We start from the raw sequence: 11,780 nt of genomic DNA, 5'->3' as shown, positions 1-11,780 counted from the left end.
TATATTTTTTTTTTTTTTTGGGGTGGGGGGGTGGTGGGGGTGGTTGGCTGTAGAATTCCCGTTGGGGTTAAGTATATACGGTTAAAGTATTTCATTCTACTTTAATTCTTTTTAGTTTTAGTTCTATTTGTGAATGAAACATCTCTAGGAACATATAAATAGAAACAAAAATAGAGAAACTTGGAGAGAGGATGAGAACCATCCATAGTTCCATTCTTTGCTTTAGAGAGACCTGGGAAAAAAAGTTGGGTAAAAGGTCTAATCTCTCGCCTGAACATCGTACGGATATATATATACCAACACCTGAGTACCCCACCATAAGCTCATGCCAAACAGCACTGGCCCTCCACTTGTCTCTCAACAACAAATGTATAGGTAATAGATTTCCACTTTGGTTCATGAAAAAACATGAACAACCAAGCAGATGTAACCCTTTGATTTGGCTTTGTTTCCAAGAATATAGTGTTGGAAAAGCTACTACTCGTTAATGTCAAAAATGCCCTCCATGCATGAACTGGTCTATAACTTTTCTTCTCACTTTTGCTTCTGAATGCATTATATGAATTACAAAGATTTGTAGACTGAGACTTCAACATTATTACATGAACATGGAAGCAATATTAAAGCTTGTAATGCAATCCCTACATCCAAGGATTGGTCAATATCATCCCCTTAAAGTCCCCTCCAACAAGGGCATTTTGGGACAAAAATCATGACTTTGACATTACTCCAAAGTTAAGCTCGACCAACAGCAAGTCAGCAACAACTCCAGTCTAGTAAAAAACTAAACTATCTATAGTACTTCTTTCCCTTTCTCCCTCTATCTATATATGAAGGACCTCATTGGGCTTCATGAATCTCACACTTAAGAAACTAATAGAGTAATACCACAGAGAGAGAGAGAGAGAGAGAGAGAGAGAGAGAGAGATGGGTTTCTTTCTATTTTCCTCATCACCACTTCCAGGAGCTTTTTTCTTGGCCTTAACCACTCTGTGGCTTCTGCCCTTGGTAGTAGTTGCCCAGCATTCAGGAATTACAAGGCACTACAAGTTTGATGTATGTAATATTTCCTTGGACTATATTTTTTAACAAAGTTATCAAAGCTGAGATCATTAGAAATGGGTTCCAAACACTTTCTTCTTCTTCTTCTTCTTCCTCTTCCTCTTTTACAAGTTTGAGTTACTTTGCAGATCAAGTTGCAGAATGTAACAAGGCTATGCCACACAAAGAGCATTGCGACTGTCAATGGCCAGTTTCCGGGGCCTCCACTTGTGGCTCGAGAGGGTGACCGGGTAATTGTCAAGGTGGTTAACCATGTCAAGAACAATGTCACCTTGCATTGGTAAGGACTAGGGAGTAGGGAGCCATCATTCTCTTTCTCCAACTCACTATCTTATTTACTTAAGACAATTGTAGAACAAAAATGATTCTAAGCTAACTGAGAAGATAAAATCAAACTGAAACAGGCATGGAATTCGACAGCTTCGAAGTGGGTGGTCGGATGGGCCAGCTTACATAACTCAGTGCCCTATTCAAACAGGCCAGTCCTATGTGTACAACTTCACTATTACTGGGCAGAGAGGAACCCTTTGGTGGCATGCCCACATCTCATGGATGAGGTCTACTCTTCATGGGCCTATTATCATCCACCCCAAACTCAGTGTCCCTTTCCCATTTCCCAAACCCTACAAGGAAGTACCCATCTTATTTGGTAAGCAACTAAACCAACAAAATCAATCTTAATTTAGAAGGTAATGAAGTTCTTTAATAATCAATCTAAACCCATACTATATTGTTCTGAATTTTCAGGTGAATGGTGGAATGCAGACACAGAAGCAGTGATCAGCCAGGCTCTACAGAATGGAGGAGGCGCTAATGTCTCTGATGCCTACACCATCAATGGACTCCCAGGTCCTTTGTACAACTGCTCTGCTAAAGGTACCTTCCTTAGGAATTAACAACCAGTAGAATAACGATAGCAAAAGAACAATGAAAAAAAATCACCCACAAAAAACACAATGATTTACGTGGTTCACCAAGATGGATTTAGCCCACAGCCCAGCAATAAACCAGAGCTTCCACTATTCTAATAAATAAATTACAAATCATCAAAAACCCTAATTCCCGAAAGTACAAAACTACCCCATGAAAGAGATTTTACAGTACTTCTTGGATGAGACTCTGATCAGGCTTCACCAATAACACTTCATCATCAATTTCCATCATTTAGTTCTTTTTGGCTTCACCCATTTACACTTCCATTAATGAAATTTTGCAGATACATTCAAGCTCAAGGTGAAGCCTGGGAAGACATATCTCCTCCGTTTGATCAATGCTGCACTCAATGATGAGCTCTTCTTCAGCATTGCCAATCACACAGTTACAGTGGTTGAAGTTGATGCAGTCTACGTGAAACCATTCAACACCAAGACACTCCTCATTACCCCTGGACAAACCACAAATGTTCTCCTCAGGACAAAACCTAAATTCCCCAATGCCACCTTCTTCATGGCTGCTAGACCATATTTCACTGGCCGTGGTACCATTGACAACTCAACCACTGTTGGGATCCTCGAATATGAACACCCAACCACTTCTTCTTTTCCAATTAAGAAGCTTCCTCTCTTCAGGCCACACCTCCCTTCCCTCAATGACACTTCTTTTGCTGCAAATTTTACAAAACGATTCCGAAGCTTGGCCAGTTCTACTTTCCCTGCAAATGTTCCCCAAATTGTGGACAAGCACTTCTTCTTCACAGTTGGGCTAGGAACAAACCCATGCCCCAAGAACCAGACATGCCAAGGGCCCACCAATACCACCAAATTTTCTGCCAACATAAACAATGTCTCTTTTGTTCTTCCAACCAGAGCCCTCCTTCAAACACACTTCTTTGGCCAATCATCAAAGGGTATCTACACCACTGACTTCCCTATCAGTCCACTTATACCCTTCAACTATACAGGCACTCCCCCTAACAATACCATGGATAGCAATGGCACTAAGGTTGTGGTGCTGCCCTATAACACTAGTGTAGAGCTGGTGATGCAGGGCACTAGTATACTTGGTGCAGAGAGCCACCCTCTTCACCTCCATGGATTCAACTTCTTTGTTGTTGGCCAAGGCTTTGGCAACTTTGATCGTAATAAGGATCCAGCTAAGTTCAATCTCATTGACCCTGTTGAAAGGAATACCGTTGGAGTGCCGTCCGGTGGTTGGCTTGCCATTCGCTTCCTTGCAGACAATCCAGGTGGTTGCCTCATCTTCTTCTTCTTTTTTTATTTTTTATTTTATTTAATTGTTGGTGCCAAATATTTCATAATATAACATGAAATAGTATATAAATTTGTCTGATTTTATTTGCATGATGACTTGTCAACAGGTGTGTGGTTCATGCATTGTCATTTGGAAGTCCACACTAGTTGGGGGTTGAAGATGGCATGGATCGTCTTAAATGGAGAAAGCCCCAATCAAAAGTTGCCACCACCACCATCTGATCTTCCCAAATGTTGATCATGACCATCTTAATTCATTTTGATCGGAGTGCAATGAATTTTTTTTTTTTTTAAATTTATTTCTTTAATTATTTTTTTGTTTGCAGTTTATCTTTCTAATCGTACTACTGTCACAAGCAGAGGAAAGGAAAAGAGGATAGAGATTAGTTTTTTTCTTTCCTTCTTTTCCCCCTCCCCCTAAATTTCGAGTTCATCATGTTTGCGAAGGATTTTTTTTTTTTTTTTTTTTAACTTGTGAATGAAGTTTTGAAAATACATCAATGGAATAAAAAATTGATCTATTGATATTTATTTTTCCTACATCTATATGGTAAACTTCATCACGATTGGCGAAGGGGTTTCTATTGTTGCCACCGGATAGAAGCACTATGAACTGGAATTTTGGCTATTATTGGAATCACGTATGGAGTGATGATTTGATTATATTTGACCATTTGATAGATGAGGAATCCTCATAAATATATAATGGGAGAAAGAACATTAATGATAGTCTTAGTATAGACAACACTAGCATGTGGGGCCAATGAGAAGATGCATAGGGTGAGAGGCAGCATGATCTTTTGTGCCCCACTTGTGTTTGGGAGTAGGCAACATCCGATAGATTGGCATGGTTCTTTTTTGATCCCATGTATAATAATGTCAAATTTAGTGTCTTATGTTAGTGTGGGACTCTTCTATGGTGCGGCATAGTGTACGATGAATATCTAATGGTCAGGAGCACCTTGGGATGCGCATCCATATGTTGGGGTGCATGTCGGATACTCATGGCCATCAGATGTGCGTTGCACATTCTACCGGGTCATAGAGGAATTGGATTTCTTATGTCAACTTTATAGTTCACCCTATATATATATATATATATTTTAAATGGTAAAAATCTTATCCACTTCTGTTTTTTAGTGGCCATGTTCTTAAAAATAAGGGAATTGATTTTTTTTTTTTTTTTTTTTACTACTATATAATATTAGGGCAAGAGATTTCTACATGGTCATGAGACCCTAGTGCACTAGTGCAAGGCTTGGTAATATCACGTTCCTCTTCTCGTATTATTTTGATATGTTGTGAAAAATTGAAGATTCAATGCAAATTTAACACAATAAGTAAATAACGACATGGACATGCTAAACGAGTTTTAGCTCTAATGTTCTACCTAAAAAAAAGAAAAAAAAGCTCTAATCAAACCGCCATGTTGGATTTGGCCTCCTAGAATTGCCTCCTAGAATTGCCTCCCTCATTGTCTTATCAAGAAACTCAACCATTTATGATGGATGGATGCCAAATGGAGAGAGAGAGAGAGAGAGAGAGAGAGAGAAGTGGGGTTCTCGGAGAAGAAGTCGAGAACGGATCAGGTTCACGTACGAGAACAATCTTGTACGTTTCTGATCCGTGAATTTGAAATCTATTAAATGAAGAGAGAGAAAGTGGTTTCAAATTCCAGATCAAGGACGTGCAAAATTGTTCTCGTATGTGAACATGATCTGTCATCGAAGAAAACAACATATGATGGGTCCAACCATTTTCTGATGTAAAAAGAAATCTGAATTACAGATAAATCGGTGTGAGGAGGATTAGAATGTTTGTTCTGAATGACTTTGTTGAAATGCTGAACCCCAAAAAAAAAAAAAAAGGTATGAATGATTTTGTTAAAATAAATAAACATTCATGGCTTGGGTACTTTGACAAAGTACCCAAGCTATGAATGTAATTTTATTAAAAGAGAAAAATCGAACATGTCTGGAGCACTGTTAGCAAAAACGCGTGACATGTTCTCGTTTTTTTACCTTTTAAAACACATTTTTCCCTATGCTTCTCAAAGATACTTAGAAAAATAGCAAACGATAAGCATTTCTGTTCTCAACGAGTTTAAAACGCATTTAAACACGTTCATTTTTTTTTGGCCTTTTTTAAGACTTAACTTGTTGAATATAATGTCTACTTAATTGACCATATCTCTCTCTCCCGAACTCTGATCCACCTAATTCTTTCGCCGACTTGAAGCTAACTCAATGACCTATATTTCTCATGAATCACATTCAACTCAATATCAATGTATGGATCCCAAAATTGAGATACAAACTGATGCATTTGCTGAAAAATGTTTCTAAAATGATAACTACTAACTCAAACTGAATATACATTATTCCAAGAGTGTGTTGACTATGTTGACAACAATGAACAATATCAAAGCCAAGTCACATTGCTCAATAAAACTTAGACATGTATGGTGTATGAATTTATAATTGGTAGTGGATGATATTTAATTATATGTTATAAAACTTATAATGAGACGTGAGATATATATATATATATATATATGCATTTGTGTTGGATACTGTAGTAATTTTGAACATTAGATGCAAGTATTCATCTAATAATTCCTTAATTTATACGAGTATAGTACCATTTTTTTAGTCCTGTTTGTTTTAAATCTACACGTTTAAAACCCGTACCATCCATTTTCAGTTTTTTGCCATTCTCTATTTTTTTGACCGTATCGCTTGAAAATTTTTACTGTTTAAAACCCGTACCATCCTTTTCTGTTTTTTTGCCCTTTCCATTTTTGCTAACAGTGGTCCGGAGCTCATGCAATTAGACACAGCCTCCTAAAATAACTGACGCACCCCTTATCATAGATAAACAATTCTCCCTAAAGACAAAAATCATGAATGATCAGGTCAAAGAAATGGTTAAAAGTTTAATTGGTAAAAACCGCACAAACTCCACATTTACGTGAATCCTATTTCATAGTCATTGCATGGTGATCTATTAGAATTAGGGCCGCAGATAGTCCCAAACCAGCTTGAGCCTACAATTGGGATCCCATATCATATGGGCCCAAAATGCATTTCACAATAGATTGGGCTTAACCTTGGCCTAGACTCAGCCAAGCATTAGCTCAAATTTTGGCGCTCTTATTTGTCATATTCTCGTGCATCCTTTGTGATCTTGTAATGGTAACTTATGCTGCATTTGGTATGCATTTTTTTTTTTTGCTAACTACAGGTACCCAGGCCTTCAACTTGACTAGTCCTACGGGTCCATACTGACCCCACAATCGTATGAACTAGATCATACCGAGGTTGAATAAGAACTATTCAATCAATAATGTAATTGATAAAGGATTTGGATCCTCCCACAGCCAAGGGTGCTGAAGAAGTTCCTCACTGGTCCCTCTCCAAGAACCCTTGGGTGAAGAAATCAAATAATATGCAGGCTTAATGTCAAAAGGTCTATTATCAAGATTTAGGGTTGAGAAATACTTCCCGTTAGGAATAAGGAATTTCTTTGCTTGGTTCACACTCTTGTTTGAATTTGATCTCTCGTACAACCGTGGATTGTGCCACTTCGATATACTCACATTCATTGTCCTTGGCTGACTTCAGGATCTTTTATTTAATTGATTTCGCCAACAACTGTTCCTTATTCTGGTTAGTCCTTTTTAATCATGAAATCTTTCTATTGATCCTTCTATATCTAGAATTAGGTCCCTCAATGATATCTAAAATGCTAAATTAATATTTTATTCCCAACATTTCTAACTAATCGTAACCATTATATTGGTCAGATTTCACAATTTTTTTTTTAGGAGTAAGGTGTGGGGAAGAGTTTTAAACAACCCTGCATGGAATTAAGTTTTTTCTAAACCATGAATTCAATTCAAATACATAAAATCATTTTGTGGTGAAATCAATCTTCCCCCTCCTCCCCTCCTCTCCTCCTCTCCCACCCCCCCACCACCCACAAAAAAAAAAAAAAAAAAAAAAAAAAAAAAAAAACTATATATATGGATCATTACAAGAAAATTCCTCTATAGTGGCGGCCGTCGTCGTAGGCTCGAAAACCACAGCCATAGACCTACAATCGTGGTTTTTAAATCAATACACATCTATGGTCTATTCGATTGACACATTTGGAAAATGGGTTATGAACCATGGTTTAATGATCCAGTTGTGTATCTCATTTTTAGCGGCAGACCATGGTTTAATGATCCAGTTGTGTATCTCATCTTTAGCGGCAGACCATGGTTTAATGATCCAGTTGTGTATCTCATCTTTAGCGGCAGTTTTTTTTTTTTTTTAAACCATGGCTATTGGATATAGATACCATTACATGTTATATATATATATATATATATATATATATTAAGGGACAATTTTTTGTCTACGAGAAGTCTTACGCCGCGTACACATGGGCCGTACAATGATCACCATACCCTTCTTGGGGGCGTGCACCATTGTGTGTGGGTGTTGAGGCCTCTTGTGGATAGAAAACATTGCCCCTAACAAATAAATAAAATATTTTATATATATAATATGTAAGATGACATTATTCTATGGACCAAGTTTTCTTTATAAATTACCGAAAAAAAAAAGTTTTCATTATAATGAAATACTTTTGAGAGAGAGCCTTAATTATGAGCATTTTTTCATCTTCCTGAGATAAAATCAAACCAGAAATTAAAATCAAACCAGAAATTTTGTTTTTTGTTTTTTTTTTTTTGGAAGGTATTGGGGTGTAGAATTCCCGGTGTGGTTAGTCTTTGCAATTAAGGATTTTTCTCCATTTTTATTCCTTTTAGTTTTAGTTCTATTTGTGAATGAAACATCTATATAAACTAATAAATAGAAACAAAAATAAAGAAACTTGGAGAGACCAAAAGAACCATCCATTATAGCATTCTTTGCTTTAGAGGGAAAGCTGGGAGGAAAGTTGGGTAAAAGGTCTTTCTCTTGCCTGAAAATCCTATAGATATATCAACAACACCTGAGCACCCACCATAAGCTAAGCAAAACAGCAGTGGTCCTCCACTTGTCTCTCAACCACAAATGTATAGATAATAGAATTCCCCTTTTCGTTCATGAAGAAACATGAACAGCCAAGCAGATATAACCCTTTGATTTGGCTTGGTTTTCAAGAATATGGGGTTGGGAAAGCTACTATTCAATGTCAAAAATGCCCTCCATTCAAGAGCTGATCTATAACTTTTCTTCTGTCACTGTTGCTTCTAAATCCATTTTATGTTTTACAAAGATTTGAGGACTACAAACTTATTGAATGAAAATGGAAGCAATATTAATGCTTGGTATGCAATTCCCTACATGGAAGGATTGGTCAAAATCATCTCCCAATTAAAGTCCCCTAACAAGGGCATTTTGGGACAAAATATTATGACTTTGACATTTCTCCTAAGTAAAGCTCGACCAACAGCATGTCAGCAACAAACTCCAGTCCCGGTCAAAAACTCTTTACTCTACTTCTTTCGCTTTCTCCTTCTATCTATATGAAGGACCTCAGAGGGCTTCATGAATCTCACACTCAAGAAACAAGTGGAGTTGCACCAGAGAGAGAGAGAGAGAGAGAGAGAGAGAGAGAGAGAGATGGGTTTCTTTCTGCTTTCCTCATCACCACTTGTGGTGGCTTTTGTCTTGGCCTTAAGCACCATATGGCTTCTGCCCTTAGCAGTAGTTGCCCAGCATTCAGGCATTACAAGGCACTACAACTTTGATGTATGCAATATTTCCTTGGACTACTTTTCTTACAAAATTATCAAAGCTGAGATGATTGGAAATGGGTTCCAAACACTTTCTTGTTCTTGTTCTTCTTCCTTTTTTATAAGTTTGAGTTAATTTGCAGATCAAGTTGCAGAATGTAACAAGGCTATGCCACACAAAGAGCATTGTGACTGTCAATGGCCAGTTTCCGGGGCCTCCACTTGTGGCTAGAGAGGGTGACCGGGTTGTTGTCAAGGTAGTTAACCATGTCCAGAACAATGTCAGCTTGCATTGGTAAGGACTAGGGAGCCATCATTCTCTTTCTCCAACTCACTTTTTCTTTACTTTGGATTATTTAAGAGCAAATGATTCTCAGCTAACCAAGAAAATGAAAATCAAACTGTAACAGGCATGGTATTCGACAGCTTCGAAGTGGATGGGCAGATGGGCCAGCATACATAACTCAGTGCCCTATTCAAACAGGCCAGTCCTATGTGTACAACTTCACTATTACTGGGCAGAGAGGAACACTTTGGTGGCATGCCCACATCTCATGGCTGAGGTCTACCCTTTATGGACCTACTATCATCCTCCCTAAGCGCAGTGTCCCTTATCCATTTCTCAAACCCTACAAGGAAGTACCCATCATCTTTGGTAAGCAAACTAACAAAAATTTCCTCAGTTTATTAGAAGGTGAATTGATGAATTACATTTGATTAGGGCTTCATTCTGGCTCCTGTTCATGAAAGAATAATATTGCATACTATATATTCATTTTTAATCAAGGAACAAATCCATAACGTTTGAGAAATTTTTTTTCATGGTAGGTTTTTCCCCACGATGGTTAGGGTTAGCAATTAATAAGTATTGCTAACATTATATAGACCGGAAGCAGAGACCAACCCCGAATGAACAATTGATGATTTTCCCACAATGGGCTCAATTATTAATAGGTCCACATACAGTTTATGCTTTTAAGGGATAAACCCGAAACCTATTACCCATCAAAGAAACCAGCTCCTGTATTGGGCGCTATCTAACCAAACACATCACTCAACGCCCATCTACTAATCAGTGCCAATATATACAATGACTAGATGTTAACCCATACATGATGAAAACATTATAATTCGTTCTTCAATAACTCTAACAAATCATATTATTCTGAATTTTTAGGTGAATGGTGGAATGTAGACACAGAAGCAGTGATCACACAGGCTCTACAGAATGGAGGAGGCCCTAATGTCTCTGATGCCTACACCATCAATGGACTCCCAGGTCCTTTGTACAATTGCTCTGCTAAAGGTATATACTTCCTTCATCATCAATTTCCATCATTTAGTTCTTTTTGGCTTCACCCATTTACACTTCCATTAATGAAATTTTGCAGACACATTCAAGCTCAAGGTGAAGCCTGGGAAGACATATCTCCTCCGTTTGATCAATGCTGCACTCAATGACGAGCTTTTCTTCAGCATTGCCAATCACACAGTTACAATAGTTGAAGCTGATGCAGTCTATGTGAAGCCCTTCAACACCAAGACCCTCCTCATTGCCCCAGGACAAACCACAAATGTTCTCCTCAAGACAAAACCTAAATTCCCCAATGCCACCTTCTTCATGGCTGCTAGGCCATATGTCACTGGCCGTGGTACCTTTGACAACTCAACCACTGTTGGGATCCTTGAATATGAACACCCAATCACTTCTTCTCTCCCAGTTAAGAAACTTCCTCTCTTCAAGCCAACCCTCCCTTCCCTCAATGACACTTCTTTTGCTACAAAATTTTCAAAACGATTCCGAAGCTTGGCCAGTTCTACATTCCCTGCAAATGTCCCCCAGACTGTGAACCGGCATTTCTTCTTCACAGTTGGGCTAGGAACAAGCCCATGCCCTAAGAACCAGACATGCCAAGGGCCCACCAATACCACCAAATTTTCTGCTAACATAAACAATGTTTCTTTTGTTATGCCAACCACAGCCCTTCTTCAAACCCACTTCTTTGGCCAATCATCAAAGGGTGTCTACACCACTAACTTCCCTACCAGTCCACTAATACCCTTTAATTATACAGGCACTCCCCCCAACAATACCATGGATAGCAATGGCACTAAGGTTGTGGTGCTGCCCTATAACACTAGTGTGGAGCTTGTGATTCAGGATACTAGCATACTTGGGGCAGAGAGTCACCCTCTTCACCTCCATGGATTCAACTTCTTTGTTGTGGGACAAGGCTTTGGCAACTTTGATCGTAATAAGGACCCAGCTAAGTTCAATCTCATTGACCCTGTTGAAAGGAACACTGTTGGAGTGCCATCCGGTGGTTGGGTTGCCATTCGCTTCCTTGCAGACAATCCAGGTGGGTTGCCTCATCTTTTTTTTTTTTTGGTGCCAAATATTTCATAATATAACATGAAATCATATAGAAATTTGACTGATTTTCTTTGGATGGTGACTTGTCAACAGGGGTATGGTTCATGCATTGTCATTTGGAGGTCCACACTAGTTGGGGGTTGAAGATGGCATGGATCATCTTAGATGGAAAAAGACCCAGTCAAAAGTTGCCACCACCACCATCTGATATTCCCAAATGTTGATCATGACCATCTAGATTTATTTTGATTGGAGTGCAATAACTTTTTAATTTATTTGTTTAATTAGTTTTTTGTTTGCAGTTAGTTATGTTCCTAAATCCTAATACTGCCATAAGCAGAGGAAAGGAACAGAATATAGAGATGAGATTTTTTTTTTTCTTTCGTTTTGCCCTCCCAAAATT

General features: G+C 38.4%; 2 protein-coding genes across 2 annotated transcripts in view; both read left to right on the top strand.

Annotated features, from left to right (window-relative positions):
- Positions 1–3,810, top strand: part of LOC122088627 (laccase-17-like) — a 10,469-nt gene extending 6,659 nt beyond the window's left edge. The window contains exons 2-7 of the mRNA XM_042657939.1: positions 894–1,056; positions 1,191–1,342; positions 1,467–1,711; positions 1,810–1,938; positions 2,279–3,247; positions 3,380–3,810. Coding sequence (XP_042513873.1) covers positions 928–1,056; positions 1,191–1,342; positions 1,467–1,711; positions 1,810–1,938; positions 2,279–3,247; positions 3,380–3,510 — 1,755 coding nt within the window. The 5' untranslated portion in view covers positions 894–927 and the 3' untranslated portion in view covers positions 3,511–3,810. The remainder of the gene's footprint in view (positions 1–893; positions 1,057–1,190; positions 1,343–1,466; positions 1,712–1,809; positions 1,939–2,278; positions 3,248–3,379) is intronic.
- A 5,018-nt stretch (positions 3,811–8,828) lies between these two features.
- LOC122088626 (laccase-17-like) lies at positions 8,829–11,774 on the top strand. The gene is made up of 6 exons (XM_042657938.1): positions 8,829–9,019; positions 9,147–9,298; positions 9,414–9,658; positions 10,181–10,309; positions 10,395–11,363; positions 11,471–11,774. Exons 1-6 carry the CDS (start codon positions 8,891–8,893, stop codon positions 11,599–11,601), a joined length of 1,755 nt encoding a protein of 584 aa, XP_042513872.1. The 5' UTR covers positions 8,829–8,890; the 3' UTR covers positions 11,602–11,774.
- The last annotated feature ends 6 nt before the right edge of the window (positions 11,775–11,780 follow it).

This window comes from Macadamia integrifolia, chromosome 9 (assembly GCF_013358625.1).
Source record: "Macadamia integrifolia cultivar HAES 741 chromosome 9, SCU_Mint_v3, whole genome shotgun sequence".
Classification (NCBI taxonomy): domain Eukaryota; kingdom Viridiplantae; phylum Streptophyta; class Magnoliopsida; order Proteales; family Proteaceae; genus Macadamia; species Macadamia integrifolia.
This window is presented reverse-complemented; position numbering and strand designations above follow the sequence as displayed.

Excerpts from the sequence above, each read along its gene's own strand:
- LOC122088626 (XM_042657938.1), top strand. The coding sequence starts at position 8,891 with ATGGGTTTCTTTCTGCTTTCCTCATCACCACTTGTGGTGGCTTTTGTC. Across the intron at positions 9,659-10,180 it reads GGAAGTACCCATCATCTTTG|GTGAATGGTGGAATGTAGAC; the intron begins GTAAGCAAACTA and ends CTGAATTTTTAG. Across the intron at positions 10,310-10,394 it reads GTACAATTGCTCTGCTAAAG|ACACATTCAAGCTCAAGGTG; the intron begins GTATATACTTCC and ends GAAATTTTGCAG.